General features: G+C 29.4%; 1 protein-coding gene across 1 annotated transcript; it reads right to left on the bottom strand.

The window, feature by feature from the left end:
* Positions 1 to 89: 89 nt before the first annotated feature.
* Positions 90 to 7,764, bottom strand: LOC137814335 (pleiotropic drug resistance protein 1). Its single transcript, XM_068617019.2, has 24 exons — positions 7,287 to 7,764; positions 7,057 to 7,177; positions 6,869 to 6,957; positions 6,681 to 6,765; positions 6,404 to 6,563; positions 6,217 to 6,293; positions 5,887 to 5,940; positions 5,702 to 5,792; positions 5,297 to 5,598; positions 4,916 to 5,197; positions 4,513 to 4,829; positions 4,228 to 4,388; positions 4,035 to 4,138; positions 3,785 to 3,941; positions 3,586 to 3,711; positions 3,309 to 3,478; positions 2,890 to 3,222; positions 2,372 to 2,662; positions 2,198 to 2,281; positions 1,959 to 2,092; positions 1,588 to 1,815; positions 1,307 to 1,478; positions 786 to 1,040; positions 90 to 668 (listed from the first exon to the last, which is right to left on the bottom strand). Exons 1-24 carry the CDS (start codon positions 7,595 to 7,597, stop codon positions 402 to 404), a joined length of 4,371 nt encoding a protein of 1,456 aa, XP_068473120.1. The 5' UTR covers positions 7,598 to 7,764; the 3' UTR covers positions 90 to 401.
* Positions 7,765 to 19,736: the final 11,972 nt, after the last annotated feature.

Genomic DNA, 19,736 nt, shown 5'->3' on the forward strand with positions numbered 1-19,736 from the left:
TTTTAAGTTCACTCTCTTGTGCAAGTTTCTAACAATTTTATATTGTCAAAAAAATTGTAGTGTTTTTAGAATAGCAAAACTAAGACCCGTCAATAAAATGTAAAGAGGCTAAAAGTGAATTTTATAAAAAAAAAAGGTACTGTAAACAAAATTTAGCTCAAAGTTACATGTGGTTGTGATGTCAAATTGGTAGTGAACAGATTCACTACTTTTAAATCTATGATCTCATGGAATGTACCTACATTTTTCCACTACTTTTGACCTACCCTAAAGGTGGATTTCCACTGTTATACATTTAATTGGTAAATAAAAGAATTCAGAACGCTATGTGGACATTTTGTGACCACATGTTACATTTAACATTCTATAGAATCTATACTAAATACTACTTGAAGGCGTTCTTAACGGCGTTGGAAATTGAACATCTTCACTGATACAGCAAAGACCAATGCAAAGACCACTGGGAATGCAAAAATCACAGCTGCAACCACTCCAAGAAAATCATGCTCGAATCCAAAGTAGCTTCTTACAAAGCCTTCTACTGTTGTTCTACCGTCACTGGATTCCATGCTTTTCTGTATATCTCCATATTGTGAAGCCACCAATCCATACAAACTCCATGCCACCGGATTAATCCAACTGTACCATCTCCACCACACTGGCATTCTCTGTTGTTATATATAAAAGAAAAACAAAATAAGATAAAATACATTAGGATATGTTTCTATGCTTGGAAAGTACACATCTACAATAGTGCATGAATTTCAAAGGGATCTAAAACTTACCGGTCGTGGGACTATGAATCCTGAGAAGAGATTCCACACTGCATAGAATGCAGAGGAAACTATAGAAGAAATGTGTTGGTTTGGGGTCACTGCCACTGACATCATGCCATAGTAGGTGAAGGTTAGGAAGGTGAAGTACATGAAGAATAGGTACCAGAAAACTTTAGCAACAGTCCACTCAAAACCAATCATGGCATAAATTATAATGCCATATACCACAGCTTGTGCTAAAACATATGGGAGCTCAATTACAACCTGCAAAGAACAAGATAAATATCAGAAAAATGCAGAGGTTATGTTAGAAAGAAATTCAATGCATAAATTATTTTTCATTCAACATTTTCTGTGTTAAGTAAGGTTATTAGCAGTGCTATATTTGAAACCAAATTGTAATGTGTACAATTGCCTAATAGATATGTAAGCTGCACCCTGGACAATGTGGGACTTTCACAAAGATGATTTGTGAGGATATAGACACACTCGAAGGACAAGTTTTTTCATATAAGGAATTGCTTGCTTGCCTGAGCAAAAGCATATGGCAAAGCTGAATACATTCCAGATGCTTTTTCCCTGTAAAAGACAGTTCGTTCAACAGCAACCACTGGCTGCACTGCATTACCATTCTTAATGCCAATAAGAAGAACAGCAGCATACATGGAGCCCATGGCATTAAAAAGATCTTGTTGTTTGTCACTGCAAAGATTGATGTCAAAATTTACTGTTAGATCAAATGCTAGTTACTGATTGTAATAGTTTAAAGCCATAACATTTCCAAGTTTGTAAGTTTGTGGTTTGATCTTACATTTTGGAGCCAAGGTTCCAAAACATGCTACCGATCACAGCAGCTACAGCGGTTGAGTACAGAAATCTAATGGCAGTGTATAGAGGATTGCGCCAGTAAGACCAACGTTGTTTCCATAAGCAAGCCATGCATTGAGTGAGGAAAGAAGTTGAGTATTGTGAAGGAAAATAAAGGTCTTTGGAACCAGGAGCTGGTGTACTCAATTCTTTAATAAGACCTTTGTTTCTCCTGAAACAAGAATGCCAAAGTCTAAAATATCAGTAAACATTCTATACTGTTATAAAAAAAGGTCTTGTACCTTTTGCATTATAAGTTCTTTCAGTGAATTATATTTGAGTTCTATAGTTTGATTTGACTTCAATTGAAAATACCTGTATAGCTCTGAACTTTTGTACACCTCTGCAAAATCGATCCCCAATTCCATCTCTTTTGCTGAAGTGGAGACTTCCAACATCCATGTTGCTGGATTATAGCCATCTTTAATCTTACTGACACCTTGGATTTCCTTCGAGATGAAAGCATGCACATGAGTGAAATTTTTACATGAAGTTAATTATATGAAGCACAACATGAATTCAGTATTCCTTATTTATCATTGCATATTTTCTACCTCAAAGTAACTAATTAAATGGGAAGAATGATGTCCAAGTGGCCCCACATATATTTCTTGCCCTCCTTGCTTCATTAGCAAAAGCTGCATTTCATGGTCACAAAAAAGATTAGAAACTCAGAAATGGAAGAGAACAAATTGAAATTGCTACCTTTTTAATTCTTCATATGTTACCTCATCAAAAGATTCAAATATATCTATGCTTGGCTGATGGATGGTACACACAACTGTTCTTCCAGTGTCTACTGTGTTCCTAACTGCTCTCATGACAATCGCAGCAGCTCTTGCATCTAGTCCCGAAGTTGGCTCATCCATGAATATTATGGAAGGATTTGCTACAAGTTCAACTGCAATTGTCAACCTTTTCCGTTGCTCGGTTGAGAGACCACTGACACCAGGCAATCCAACTAATGCGTGCCTCAGTGGCTTCAGTTCCACAAGTTCCATAACTTCCTCAATGAACATCTGCAACCATTTAACACTTACTTGGTAACGATGATTAAACGAACATTTTGTTACTTGAGTTATTTGATGACATAATAATTCTAACCAGGATTTGCATTCCAATCCTGGTTGGAATATTCAAATAGATACTCATGGATATTCAAGTGTTCAAACCAGTTATCTTCCTATGCAAAACTAAAAAAACAAACATTAAAACATGGAGAATGCATGAGATATGGATTACTAACCTTCCTGGCTCCATCATTGATTTCTGGGGACAACCGAAGCCACGCTGAATAAAGCAGGGATTCATATACTGTAACATGAGGAGAGTGGATATCATTTTGCTCACAGTATCCAGAAATCCTTGCAAATGTTTCTTGCTTCTTTGGATAACCAGAGATTCTGATATCTCCCCCAATATATCCTCCAGTTTTTCTACCCGCAAGTACATCCATCAGAGTTGTTTTCCCAGCACCAGTGACACCCATTAGGGCGGTGAGAACACCTGGCCTGCAAGCTCCACTGACACCCTTCAAAAGAACCAATTTATCTTCAACAACACCCCTGTTCCTCATTTCCTGCAAGTATTTAATAATTTTGTCACAATAATGCTAGAAAAGTTGAACACAAGCCTTTTCAATTTATTTTTTTGTTTCCACATTACCACTGGCATGTCGACAGCATATGTTACATCATCAAAGGTGATGGAATGAGGTTCGAATGGAAGAACCATTCCTCTTTTCCTGTTATGATTTGTCTCTGCATCAACTTCTTCGTTCCTAGTACATGAAGTATGGGGAGAGGTGCTTCCACTTGTACTTTCACCATTCCTCACTGAAGTAGCCCCAATGTTAGCCGTATGGTGTAATGTGAATTGAAAAATCAAATATTACTTGTGTAGATATACATTATTCATTTTCAGTTGGTATGGCATTGATTACCTCTATTTGAGTGCTGAGAAAAGCTATGTTTTGTGTTCTTCATCACATTAGTTCCCTTTTTACTACCTCTATTCTGGTCATTACTTTGAGGTTCCTCTGATATAACAGCCCGATCTTTCCCAAATGCTGCATGATTAATTTGGTGAAATTAGTACATAGGCCTACCTTAGGTGGTTTGTCATACATTTAAGGTACTCACGATTTAAGTATTTAAGGGCAAGGATGTAGCCAAGGTTGAAAAGTAATGTATATCCAATCAAAGCTCCAACACCTATCCAGTACCAGTATGACTGAGTGAAGAAACCCCGCGATTTCAAAATTTCAACTCCTAGAGGCTCAGTAGAGTTAGGTAGAACCTATCATGGGAAAATATGTTCAAATGTCATATTATTTATATTATAAACCATAGGAAGGCATGAAAGTAAACATACAGATTAGTTAAAACTTACATGTCTCCATCTCTTCCCAAGAAACTCATTATTTACAATGGCATTCTGCCCATACATCATAGGTGATATCCAGAAGCCCCATAGCCACCATTTTTTTATATTGTCTGGGGCCATAAAGGGAACAAAGATGCATTGTTAGTCTAGAACATAAAGGGACAAAGCCTAGGAATGTTTAGTTCTGTATCCATGATACCTTTTGACAGGACAAAACCACTCATAGAAAAAAGGATGGCCAGTGTAAACGACCCAAGTGTTAGAGCCACTGTCATTTCCCTCCCAATTGCTGCAACTACTCTGAACAGTGCCGAAGCCATTTGATTTACTAGTGCAAGAACAAGGTATTGCTTACACAATCTGCATTAAGTTGACATATAAATTCTCTATTAGTTATTAGCAGGATTCAAATAGAAAATTAAATAATAGAAAAACTACTAATTCACTAGATTGTTGAGTACATGAGAAAGCATAACTTTTTTACCTTCCAACATATGGATCAAAACCAATGACATAGTAGGTAAGGAATACCCAAACACCCACTTCCACAAAAGTCAAAGGGAATTTTAGGATCCATGCAGGAAGAGCATATGCCCATGAAGGGAAAAAAAGATAATCCCTTTGTTTGTAGAAAACAGGAAGCCTTGAAACAACCATGGAAAGTTCAGCCAGTCCATTGAACATAGCCACAACAACCCCATAAAACAAGGCACCCACATATATGCCTCCATGAGTCACTGAATCTCTGTGCATCTCAGTCCGGAAGAAAATGGTCATGGCAATAATTGCCATTACTGCAAGCTGAAAGGAGGGGAAAGCTATCAGTAAGAACATAACAGCAATAGGCGATAAGACAAAAAAATGAAGCATTCAATTTCCAAACCTACTTGGAAAAGCTTGAAGGTGTAAACGAATGAATTGCGTTTCATAAGTAAATATTCTCTGGATAAGCAAGCTTTTAACAACTCCCATTTTCCCACTCCATACTTTTTGGTTGTCAAAGCAGCTGGGTGACTCTTAGACTTGTCAAATTCGGTAGCAAGTTCTTCAGCAAGGCTTCTCCCAACATGAAATGATTTATGTGCCTCTGAAAACTCTTTGGCTGTGACAAATCTATAAGGCTGATCTTTGTGTGCCCAGTACTGCTCCTGATCCTTCCTTGATGTTACCTATAACATAATAATTAATGGTCAAAATTAAATGTATGAAACCCTCTTTTACCTGAGCAGACAGATTTAATTGTTGAGCCAATACGCAAGGACGCTTACTTCTTGCAAAAAGTCTGCCACACCTTTCCTCTCAGGACATTTAAAACCCATTAATTCGAAAAATTCAAGCACGTATTCACGGGGACCCTGATACACAATGTGACTATCAGAGAGTAGAATAATGTCATCAAATAGATTGTATGTCTCTGGTGCTGGTTGCAGGAGAGAGATGACTATAGTTCCTTTGAGAATGTGAACATATTGCTTGAGTGAATTCACAATTTGAAAAGTTGTTGAGCTATCCAACCCAGTGGATATTTCATCCATGAAAAGAGCTTTAGCTGGTCCAACCAGCATTTCCCCTGTATATATAGATATATAATTTTTAACTAATAGAATCTTACTTGCAATTAAATTTTCAGGAGATTAAACAAGATACACTGGTGGAAATCAGGTTAACTTTACCTGTTGTAACACGTTTCTTTTGTCCACCAGAGATACCTCTTAACATTGCATTTCCTACAACGGTATCAGCACAAACCTCTAGTCCCAAAATCTGCAAATGTATATCCAAGAAACAAGAGACTTTTAAACAAAATATTAAATGAATTGACAATTATCAGAGATGGATTTTTATGTATAAATTTTACCCTCAGTATGTAGTCTGTTATCATATTTGCCTTCTGGCCTTCAGATGCTACAGCCTGAGCATTATGAATCAAAAGAACAACCAATTAGCAATCAGTCATTCCTATTTTGTATGGAAAAGAAATAGACGCTCTAGTTTTCAAGATAACTAGCTGCTAATGCATGTATCTGAGATTGGAAGCAGCTGCTTTGTGAGCTGTTACAACTTATTTATTACACACGTTTTAATCATTATAAGTTTCTTGAACTGGTAAGAAATTTTGAAATAAACAGCAAGAAGTAGAAAAATAGAATTTCTGAAAAACGCATTCTTCACAAATGAAAATCATTACCTTCATGTAGGCATCAATATCTGGATCAGGCTTGATGCTTGCCTCCTTTTCTCTTCTGGACAATTCCGCTAGCAAGTCTACAGGTATTAGACATGGTCAAAAGTTAATTTCCTCAAAAAAGTCAACCTGTGTTTGGAACATTGAATTTTATAATGAGTGTAAGCATAAAGAATTCCTATCAACTAACCATAACGAGGTCCAACTCCTTGGACTCTTGCGGAGAAGGCCAAGGTTTCTCTAACTGTCAATTCTCCAGTGTGAAGATCATTTTGATTCACATAAGCAGCAGTTCTTTGGGGTACAAACTCATTCATCCCGTGACCATTATAAGTTACCTTTCCAGAGAACTGATAAAAAGGTCACAGAATATTAGCTAGAGCTTTAAGATAAGAAAATAGAACTAAAAGCATGAAAACATTGTTACACAAAATAAATGTACTTCTCTTCATTGTTCTAATTCTAACCTTTAGTTTTGGATCAAGTTTTCCAGCCAAGGCCAACAAGAGTGTGGTTTTCCCAGAACTTGGAGGGCCTAAAAGCAATGTCATTCTGGAGAAGAGAAAATAAAAAATCGTGTTATATTGGTTACAGAGGTCCTATGGCTAATGCCCTTCTCCTCCAAAGAGATATCAAATAAACACAGCGTCGATACCTGCCAGGCTTTACTTTTCCACTAACATTCTGGAGAATGTTTAGATGTTGTTTCCTGGTTGGAAGTATATGAAGAGAGTTCATAAGGCCCTTGAAGCAGAAAAATGAAACACAATTGCAGGTTAGCTCCTTCGCTAAGATCCTTTAGCAAGTTCTAGCATATAATTAAGCTGGTACCGATATACTCACCTCCACAATATTAACTATGAAGTTAGTGAATGTAGGCAAAGCTCTAGTTCCTACACGAGCTTCTGCTTCGATGTTCAAGTTCTCAAAACGAACCTCTATGGTAGGAAGATCAATTCCAACTCTAATATCATCCAATCCAAGGAAGAAAAATAGGAGAAGCCATTAGTACATTTCGATCAAAGGGACCTCTATTAAAATCAAGAAGAAAGAAATGAGAGTGGGATTCTCACCTATCAATTCTGTCCTTGAGCTTGAGCAAAAACTTCTCATTGTCCTCTTCAGCAGTTCTCACCAGTCTTTCAAGTAAAGCTCTCTTTTCTTGCAACCCAAGTTTCTGTACATCGATCTCATTGGCTTTCCCATCAGGTGAGGTGAGCAAAGCCTTCCTCAAACGTGCAACCGTGGGAAGCTTCTGAATAGCAGCCCATTTGAGAGCCTCTTCATCGTTCGGTTGTTCGAATGAGTTTGAGAATATCTCCGCGTCACTGTTCCTCCAAATGGATGAACTTCCAATCCTTAAACTACCCCCACCCTCTTCCATATTACAAACAAAGTCTGAACCTTTAGGGAACCCCAATTGAACTTTTGCACCCCAGAACAAACTACAAACCTGGAGAAGCAACAATAGATAATTGATTGAAAGCTACTTTACAAGTTTTTGTTTGTTTTGCTCTTGTTTTGTATGACCCAGTTGGTCCTTTCTTCCCCTTTATAGGTTGAATGAAGATGTATATATAGGGAAGAGAGATGAGATGAGATTTATTTCCATGTGTCAAAATTGGCGAGAGATGGGACATAAAATAGCATAAACAGAACATAGCTGGGTATGAAGTTGCTTGAAAAAGAGGGGTACGTTGAACAAGGTGGCCACCAACATGACATGCATCCACTTGGTTTAGTTTATTTTCTCTTTTACTTCCTTTCAGCGAAGGAACCAAATCGATGCTGACATCACTCATTATGTTATGTTATCCTCTCTTACCTCGGAACTATTATTCAGATTTTCAAGGGTGAGTTTTGTTTTTTGTTTTTATTGTACAAAGAAAGTTTACATGCACACTTAAAAAGTTTCTCTTTTGAGAGAAGATTTACTTAGAAAGCCAACTCATAATGTGATGGAACAAAAAATTGGTGTAGAAGAATTTTTTTGTATAATATACTGATATATTATTTCTATTAAATGTTTATGCATATGTAATAGTAATAGAAACAAAATAAGAATTAAGATAATAAATATTACATTCAAAGTTTTCTTTTTTTGTTAACTTGAAGATAATTTTTTTATATTATTCATCAATTTTTATTTATTGATATTTTAAATTTAATTTTTCCTAAAAATTATTAATCTTAGTTTATAGAAATTTAATTAAGAGTTGATTAAATTTTCTTTTGATTTTTCCTTATTTAAAATACAATAATAAATACTATAATTGTCAACGTTTTTAATATATGGTTTTAAATTTATGAAATCAGAAAATAAGTTCACATTTAGAATATAAATATATAAAGAGTTGTAATTATTATATACAGTTGTCATGGAATAATAATAACAATTTTAATTCTTACAAATTTCAGGAAAAAAAATTAATATATTAAAAATGTTGTATTAAGTTTTTCTCTTCTTATCTTAGTTTTACTATTTTTTAATAAAAAAATTATTTAGTATAATAGAAAATAATAACAATAGTAATATATCAATTTTTTCATTTCTTATAAATATCAATAATTTTAAAAAATATTTTATTATTTTTTATCTTAATAATATTTACAATAATATTTTTTTATAAAATTTATTTTTTAAACATTTTTTTAATTATTATGTTTTATTTATTAATGATTATTTCATATTAAATCATATCTCGATTTTAATTTATATTTATTTTTTAAAAATATTTATTAGCTAAAGATATTTAAGTTGTTATACATTAGTTAATTACTTTATTTAATCAAATCAATCAAATTTATATCAAACCTTTCATTCATTTTCTTTCACTTCTTTCTCTTTTTTCCTTAATATAAAAGGACAATGATACACATATACTTTCACTTGATACACACCTATTAAACATTTATTTTTTTTCCTATCTCTCTTCTTATAAGATCATATATATCCTATAAATCTATAATATTAATTCTATTCCTTTTCTATGTGTACTTAAGATGTTACTCAATATTTTTTGAGTGTTGATGAATCATTTTCCTAATCTAAATAATCTCCATTTATGCTTCTTTTCTCTCATTTTACACTTTTTCAAATTCATCTTCCAAATCAAACAAAATCTTACACCTATCAAAATGAATGGGAATATATAGCAATGTAAAGAAAAAAGAAGAGTGAGTATCGTTACGGATATTCACAACTTATTAATTAGTGATTTTATTAGATATTTCAAAAAAATCAAATGAAAAAGGTAAAATTATTGTTAGAAAAATATTAAAATTAAAAAATGATTAGAATTTAATATGAAATGTTTATGTTTTTTATTTATACTTGTAAAATTGAAGTTATTTTTAAAGATTTTTTTTAAATTGTACTTTGTAGCGTAATTCAAAACTACATTTATTTATATTAATATTTTATTATATAATTTTATTTGAATTATATTTTAACATCAATTTTTTATTTAAGTTTATATTTAAAAAAAATTATTTCATGGATATCTACGACTATAAAAAGAACCTGCTACTATTTATTGTACAGAAACTCAGTGGATAAAAAATTGTAAAATAAATCAGTAAAAAAAAGTTATAACCTAAATTAAATCTTTGTCCAATTCCTTTAGTTGACAATTTAAATGGTTTACACCGGCTTCACTTATGAATCGATATATTTTTATAAAACAATTATTATATTTAAAAAAATAAAAATTAATATTTTTTTTTATTAAAAAATATATACGCATATTATAATTAATATATCAAATTATTATATTTAAAATCAACTTAATTTAATCATCATGACTTATGTTTTACAAAGTACATATCTTATTTTTTAAACATTTGTAAATTAAGTCATATCAATAAATATAAATATTAATAATAAATAAATAAAAGTATTAAATATAAAATTATATTTATAAATTCATATTTATAATAAAAATATATATAATAAAGGGTAAGTTTAAAAAATTATGTTTTCTGTTATTAAAAATATGGTCGATCTCTACAAATACATTCAGGTGACTTTTTTCTTTTCTCAACATCAATAACTGTATGAAGTTAAGTGTCACGTGACACCGGAACGTATAAATTTAAATCAAAAGTTTATAAACCGTTTTATTTCTAAAATGATAATTACATTTAAAAAATAACAAATGCTATTATATTAAAAAAAATTAAAAATATATTTACATTATACTTTATATATTATGAACCACTTTATACAACTTATTTTAATGACTAGTTTCCTTGCACAAAATGAAAACAAATTCTCTAAAATATTATCTTTTTTATTAAAATGATCATATTAATTCTCTTGCTTAGTAACTGCTGGAGTAGTTTCCTTCACTACAATAATTTTCATTTTTTTTATCAATAGTAAATTAAATAATTAAAAAGAGCATTTCAAAGATATTCCAATGATTTTTCATAGTTCATATACATGTTTACTAGAAAAAAATTGTGAACCATTATTATAATGTGAAAGTGCAAAACGCCAATAGTTGCTATTACATTACATAATCAGTGATGTCAACATAAGTATATATAGGAAAATTTTACTTCCAACTCTTAAACAAATCTTAAGTTGTATATAATTCTTGTAATAAATTTAAAAATAAATATGTGTATATATATATATAATTTTTGATGTAATAAGTTTAAAAATAAAAATATATAATAAAGGATAATTTAAAATTAAATAATATAAATAAATATTAAAATAATAATAATAAAAATTATAATATAATTGTATAGAAAAGGTAAGTTATCATATGCAGTGATGTTTGTTCAAAGTTGGATAAGGAAAAGAATAACAATTAAAAATGAAAACTACACTTTATATGATGTACATGTGATGTGGATATGTATGGGTTATGTATGTCAACCCGCTCCACAAATTTCATCATCACTGATTTCATTTCAGAAGCTATTTCATCACTAACATCTATTTCTTTATAATATATATATATATATATATATTCCTATTTATGGGAGGGAAATATTGAGTTTGATGAGGATGAAGAAGAACATGAATGCAAATAATTGCGACATCATTGTTGACTAGGGGAGGGTCTAGGAAAGAGATTAATTGAATAAATCTCAATTATTATAATTAATAAGAATTAATACAAAATGTTTGTATATTTATTGTTCATTTTTAATTAGACTTGGTGTTTGACTTTGAGAACATTAAATACATTTTATAAAATTGAATTCTTAAGATGAAACTTTAAATTTAAGTCAACAACGGCGCTCACCTAATACAGTCTATCTAAGTTTTATTTTAATTCCATTTTATTATGCTCTACTTAAGGATGAGAATTAAAAATATTTATTAAATAATAATTAAATTTATGAATAAAAATAATTAGTTATTATATTGACTAAATTAAATATTTTTTTGAGATTAAAAAGTTTGTGATATTTAAAATAATTTCTTTTATTAATAAAAAATTATAAAATAGTTTCTGAATTGATATTTAGTTTAGCTACTAAAGTTTTAATTATTAATATCTTATATTATAAATTAGTTTCTAAAAGACTAATAGAGACTATTTTAGAGTATTAGTAGCTAAAATCTTGATAACTAATGGTTAGATATAAATTTAAAAACTACTTTATAATTTTTTATTAATAATAGAAACTACTTTAGTTATCAATAATTCTTTTTAATTTATAAAATGATTTTTAATTTAGTCAATATGGTAATTAATTATTTTGATCTTTAAAACTAATTTCTATTTAATGATTTTCTTTTACTGAGAGTTATATATTTTGTAGGTTAGATTTAAAAGAGTTTTTCATTTATAATAAATTACAAATTTTTGTTCTAAATATTGAATAAACTAATCCTTAAAGTGATTATTTAATAAATTATAAAATTTTGGTTTAAGTTTAAAAAATAATTATTTCTATTTAATATTATTTTGTTATCTTTGAAATATTTTAAAATAAAATTTTGTCTTTTAACTTTTTTTTTATATATATATCTAATAATGGATATATTTTTTTAATATGATGATATATGATTTCAATGTATATAATAAAGGTGATATATATGTAAATCAAAATTCTAAATTTATTAAGTACTTAATTTAAGTTTTTATTAAATGTTTAGAAAAAAACCAATCATAACAACCAAAAATTTATATATTAAAACTAGATATAACTTTTCAATAATACCTGATAGGGGATCTGTATGTGAATGTGACGTGATCACAAGTTTAAAATTCTCTTGAAGGGTTTGTTTTGTTAAGTGAAATAAATGTTGTTTGATAAAAAAAGATTTGAAGTTTTAAACAATTTAAAAAGTAATTAACTATTTAATTTGATTGTAAGGTGTATTTTTAAAGTTTAAGTCTTGGATTTATTTGTCAAATTGTGATTTAAATGATATATAATCGTATATACAAATCAAGGCATTATAGATTTAGGCTAACTTTCACTTTTGAAGTGCTTTAAGTCTTAATTGTGCTCAAGCACTAGCCTTGCACTCAAGCGGTTTGAGGTGCAATTTTTTGGGGGTGTTTTTGACCTCAAATCCGCTCAACAATAGTTTTTTTTGTGCTCAAACACCAATTTTGTGTGCTCATTGTTACCCCCTGTGCTCAAGCAGTTTGAGGTTCAATTTTTGGGGTTCTCTCAACATTAGCTTTCTACGCTCAAGCACCAACTCTATGCGCTTAGTGTCAACACCCTATACTCAAGTGCATCTTCTTGAGCTCAAGCTCCGGTTCTTTGCGACTCAGCGCTAACTCCTTAAGCTTGAGCTACTTTTCCAACATTTTTCATTTTCACTCAGTTGCCTCTTGTTTCTTTTCTATAGGTTTTGAAATTGAATTAAATCTTCTGAAAAATTTACCATTTTGTAAATTGTAAATGATTATAACTTTCTAAGGCCACTAGTTGGTTAAATTCAATCAACTTATGTTTTTAAAACAAGTAAATCTAACACTTATCAAAATGCAAAGTAAATATTAGTTTGTATGTTCAATTTATTTGTGAAATATTTAAATGGTATGTATTTCATGAGAATGATGGATTTGTATGAAATCAAGGTCATACATTTAATATAATATATGATTGTTGTTTGATTTGTGTATTAAGTATTGAAATCTATGTTAACAAAGATCATCAAGCTTCACTAATGATCTAAGTCACAAAGACTAATATATCAGATGGTGAGAAACTGATGAGTAATTTCATACACAACGTTGCGTGTTTGAACTTTAGATTCACCTGTAAATTTAAGTCTTGGTATTGGATCAAATGTTGGCTTTTGGTAGAGCTTACTTAATATGGGTATTTCGGAAGGCATCAATTGATATTCCGTTTGTTGAATATCTTTGATGTATATATCCATATTTGGTTTATATTATTATTGTGTAATAATATTATAATGAAATTGAATTCTTGTGGTTGATACATGGGATTTGAATGTCTAATTTTCTATATGAATTTCAAATCTAATTATTTCCTTTTACTTAGACTTTTGTATGTTAGAACTTTATTTCATTAGCTTACACTTGTTTTTCTTGTTATTTTGTGAACTGTAATATGTACACGAGCATATACATGTGTAGGTATAAGAGCAAAGTCAAACAAATTCAAGTTTTTCAAATCATTTTCAAAGTCCACTAAGTGTAAAACAACCGGTTGAATCGATATTTCAACATGTGGAATTTTCACTTTCTTTAGAAAACACATATTTTTCAAAAGGATTAAGATTCAATCAGCCATGGATCATCATAAAGAGTGAATTAACAAATTCAAATACTTCTAGACACACACACAACCAAAAACAAGGTCTTCAAACATTTTTCTTAAATTTTGAGACATCAAAGCACATTGTTCAACAATATTTAATATAAATAAGTAATATTTATTTTATAAATTTTGAAGTTTTTAGAGGTATTGTTGTAACGGAATTACGACGGGATGACATAAAAAAAAACTTTGTAAAATAGAGAAGTCGCTATCATAATTTATTACGAAAAATTATGGAAAATCTAAAAATAAAGGTTTGCACAATTGAATTTCGGGTTGGAGAATGAATTACATGTAAGAAATGTATTACACCCTACAACACAACACCCTGTTCTAATATGACACCTTTAATTAAATATGTATAATGAATACAATTTTTTTAATATTTAGTTAAAAAAATATACATGTAAAAATAAGGAAAATAATTTTAAATTTTTTATTTGAATCCAACAAGAGTTGAGCGGTTCTAAAGGTGAAGGATCAAAGATATTGGTATTCACATTTTTAATTTTAAAATCTATATATTTTTTAGACTTTTAATATTTAATAATTCATGCTAATTAGTATTAGATAGTGAAAACATCTATGCTTAAAACTTTTTATAAATCATACACTAAACAAAGAGAATATAAAATATTGATTATTTGTGTAGATTTTACTTAAGAGAAAATATATCTTTTGGATATTTTTTTATTTATTTGGGCAGTGTGCCAACATTATATTTGCATTTATTATTTATTATTTTGCTTTTTGCAAAATTTGTTTTGATGATTGTATATGTAAGTAATGGGTGCCAAATGGCAGAAACACTGGACCAAAGGAAAGGTCCCTGCTTTTTTAAAGAAAATGAAGGCTGGTGAGTGTATAAATAAAATACGGGAGTGGTAAATAGCAAAAGTGCTGGGCCATCTGAACGAACTCATATTTTTTTATAGAAAAAGTTGCGTATAAAAAGCGGGTGGCAAATAGTAGATATCTTGGGCTAGCCGAGTAGACCCAGGATTTAAAACCAGATGATGATGTATATGTAAACAAAGCTGTTTCTTTCTGCACCTCCATATATTCTTCTCTCATCTCCATAAAATTTCATATTTCCAAAAATATTCCTCTGTAATATTTCGGATTACGTAATATGGAAGTCTTTTTTCAAATTTGTAATTAGTTTCTGGATTACATAATTCGAAAACCTTTTTTCAGATGCATGATTAGTTTCCGGATAATATAATCGGGAAGTCTTTTTTAGCTTCTGGATTACATAATCTGAATGTCTTTTTTCAAATGCGTGTCCGAATTACATAATCCAGATACTACTCTATGGGGGTGGCACACCAAGGATAAAAAGGTATTTGCACATTTCGTATGGGGATGGCAGAAGAATCTATGGAGGTACAGGAAGAAACAGTCCTAAACAAGCAGGTGGAAAATAGCAAACGTTCTGGGCTATAAATCTAATATGCCCAAGCTCTAAAAACAGTTGGTGTATATATAAAATTGTGGTTTGGATTCAGTAAAAACATTGGGCCAGAAAACCCTAAACAGCCAAAACGCTGCGCCGCATTGTAGTTCAATATTCAAAATAAAGGCAGAGACTTCCTACACCCAACATTTTTGAACCTGCATCCAACAAAATTTCCAAATTTTGAAAATGCCCTTTATTCCGGAAATGAAAATCCAAAATTGAAAATGATACATTCCAGAAAAGTGAATCTGGAAGAGATGTTCTAGAAAAAAAATCTGGAAACAAAAATCAAAATTCCATTTCGGATAAGAAAATTTGGAATTGAAAATAATACATTCTGAAAAAATAGATCCGGAAGAGATTATTGTGTTCTGGAGAAAGAAGTCCGGAATATATTTTATATGTACCATATTTTTTAAGGGTATTTTTATCTTTTCCACTGGAATTGGGTGTAGTGATATGGTGCAATTGCCAAGTGTTTCTTCGTCCACCCTATCAAAATTGTTCATGCATAATGCGAAATGATCAAATGTTCATCTAATTCGCTTTCATTCCACAAAGTATTTTGCCTCAGAAAGTATTTTGCTTGGAGAAGTTATTCTGAAAAATATATTTCAGAAAATATTATATACGTTCTGAAAATATCAATAAAAGAATTCTTTTAAAAAATGTTTATTAAAAAAATTCCAGAAAATATGCTTAGGAAAGCTTCCAAAAAAAAGATAAACCAGAAGTAATTAAAAAAAGAGAGTAAAACCATTTTTTAAAAGAATTGATGGGTTGCATGAAGAATTTTGATAGCATGAAGAAAGAAACATCCCAATTTTGGTAAATTCCCTATATAACACCATTTACACTTTTATTTTTCTAACTAACACCCTTTTGTTTTTATTTCCCTATCTAACACCCTTTTGTTTTTATTTCCCTATCTAGCACCCTTTTATTTTTTATTTCCCTATCTAGCACTATTTTAAAAATAAACAAAAAATAATTTATTTATTTTTTGATAATTTTAATTTTGAATATATTAAAAAATAAATATTTTTAATGTTTAAAATAGTTAGAAATATAATTAATGAATAAAAAAAATGAGTTTTTACAAAATAAAAATAAAAAAGTAATAAATTTAAAATGTTTAGTTTAAATTTTTTTTTAAGAATGAAGAAAAAAAATAATTAAACCCTACAACAACATAAAAGTTGAATCTATAAACATAAATTAGTATTTATTTTTATTATTATTGATGATGTAATCATGTTAATTTCAAGTAAAAAATACAAGACATAATTATAAAAAAACCAAAGTCAATTAGTATTAATTAATAGTGGACACACAAATAATATTGAAGTGTCTACCTTAAATGCAAAATCCTAAAAAAAGCTAAAGCAAATGTTACACTTAAAACTTAAAAATGAGAAGAAAAAAATGCAAAAATAAATAAGTCTAGAAAATAAAAACTGCAACAATAAAATAAAATAAAAAACAGAAATAAATAAAGAATGGATGAAAAAAATAATAACTAAAAACATAAAAGATATAAAATAAAGGCAAAAAAATAAGATAAAGATAAAAGATAAAAAAAAATCTAAATAAGATAAATATAAAAGATATAAAGCGATACTAAATAAGTATATATTGATCATAAAAAGGAAAAGAATTGAAAGATGATCATTCATTTAATATTTTCTTGAATGGTATAATTAATGACGAGAATTGCACACTCTAGTAATGATGGAACGAGAATTTTTTTAAATTTTTTTTTATTTTCTTCATTCATAAAAAAATAATTTTTAAACTAAATATTTTAAATTTATTATTATTTTTATTTTTATTTTGTAAAAACTCAATTTTTATTCATTAATTATATTTCTAACTATTTTAAAGATTAAAAATATTTATTTTTTAATGCATTCAAAATTAAAATTTTCATTTTTTTAATTTATTATTTATTTATTTATTTTTGAAATGGTACTAGATAAGGAAATAAAAAATAAAAGGGTGTTAGATAGGAAAATAAAAACAAAAGGGTGCTAGATAGGGAAATAAAAACAAAAGAGTGCTAGATGGAGAAATAAAAGTGTAAATGGTGCTAGATAGGGAATTTACTCTCCAAATTCTTACATTTTTTTAAAATTTGAATAACTCTTTCCAATAAAAAAACCACCTATACAATAAAAAAATACATATAGAAAAATTTTAAAAAATTATTTATTTTTATAATTATTTTTAATAAATATATTTTATAATTGAGTTATATATTTTTATTTCAATAGTTATTGTAAAATAGTATTTTTTTTGTCAAAAGAAAAAAAGTGTACAGATAATTCATCTTTTAATAAAGAATAATTTATTTATATTTTAAAATAGTTAAATAACTTCTAGAAATAACGGTTACATCTATAATTATATATAAAAAAGGAGATCTCACCACTCAATTGGTTCTCACATCAAATCTTACATATCAATTAAAATAATCTCAATTTCCAATCACTCTTCCCACTACATTTTAAACAACTATATTTTGTGGTAAAATCATCATTCTTTTGTATTTATCATAAAGTGAATCCTAACCTCACGTAAACATCATGACACCCTTTGATCCCAAAACCAAAACCACCCATGTAAGAAGAGAAAAAGCTTGAAGAAGAAGAGAAACTTAAATAAAATGAAGTTATTTAATCAATTCATCATTTTTCTGAAGTTGATCAGAAGAGAAAAATGCAGATACAAAGACACAACAGCGCGCCTGTGCTTCCCCTAAAATATATATATATATATATATATATATATATTTACCTTTTAATGTATATAATTTATTAAAAAAAATACTCCATTATTGATATAATTTAATAACTAAATTCATTAACAAAACTGGTAGGTAAACTCAAAATAGATACATTAACACTATTTATTTTATGTCTTATTTAAGGAAAAAATTATTAGAGTGTTCTATGCCGATGTTAACATCATTTGAGTGTGAAAACAAAATCTCCCATTTACGTCTTATTTTTCATTTTCTAAATTACATATATTTTATTTTTAGAGTTTATTTAACCAATGCTAATAAATAAATTTTAAAATTTAGTTCTACTTTATAATTAGAGTATATGTAACACAGATACGAATATGGATACGGACACTGACACGATACGGATACGGACACAAAGATACGCATAATCTAAAAAATGTAGGACACGGAGACACAAATCTATATATAATATAATTTTGAATTATATAAATTGAAAATAAATATTTATGTGTAAAAGTATGTTTCAGATTCTTTTGGGAGCAAGAAAATATTTTTCATGACTGATTCAAAAGAATTTGTTCCTTATTTTTATAATTATAATAAAAATTTATACAATAAAATTGAGTTTTTAGAAAATTATTGTATTTATACCCTTTTAAAATTGTATTAGAACCGTGCTAGAATTTTCAAAAATCCAACAAATATTTTTTTAATTGAACACTTCACCGATAAGTGTCGTACGAGTGTCGTACGAGTGTCTGATCCCACATTAACATGTACTTCATTTTCCTTTTCAATTTTCAAAATAGATATTTTTTTATAAGAATTAACACACTAACTAATAAATTCAAAATAATTAACACACTAACTAATAAATTCAAAATATTAATTGTAATTTCTAGTTAAAGTTGTCTGATGACACTAATTTCAAGCCAAAAATAACATTGTTTTGACTTTGTTCTCCATTCTAAATAAAAACAAAAACTTATACTTTTAACACCCAATCCCTTCTGTGGGCAACCGTAGTCCGATGTCTATGGGAACAAAGAAACTCCATTGTCTTCAATCAAAAAGCTGTAGATGTAGAAGAAGTTTTCCACAATGCCCAACTTAAATCGTGGCTATGGTTGAAACACAAGGAACATGATTTTTGTTACTCCTATGCAGAATGGGTTATGAACCCGCTGACATACATTTGCAGTATCAAATAACAAGGGGAGGCATATAGCAGGCTAGACGGGATAATGGTGGTGCTGCTGGAAAGAAGGAGGGTAAGGACTAGGTAATGGCCACTATGGTCAGAGAAAGGAAGTGAAATGGGTACAGTAGGTCTCTGAAGTAGCAAATCTGGAGAGGGTGATACCACAATCGGTGAGCGTCGAAGGTATGCAAGTCAACATGATCGTCGGTCGGCGAAGTGGTGCTTTACATAAGTTAACTTGGTTGCCGATCGGTGAAGCGGCCTGACCCATTTGTATGTAGTCGGTGATCGCCAATTGTGCAAAGTTCAACATGATCGCCGGTAATTGAAACGGCGATTTCAAC

This window comes from Phaseolus vulgaris, chromosome 1 (assembly GCF_051622355.1).
Source record: "Phaseolus vulgaris cultivar YP4 chromosome 1, ASM5162235v1, whole genome shotgun sequence".
NCBI classification, from domain to species: domain Eukaryota; kingdom Viridiplantae; phylum Streptophyta; class Magnoliopsida; order Fabales; family Fabaceae; genus Phaseolus; species Phaseolus vulgaris.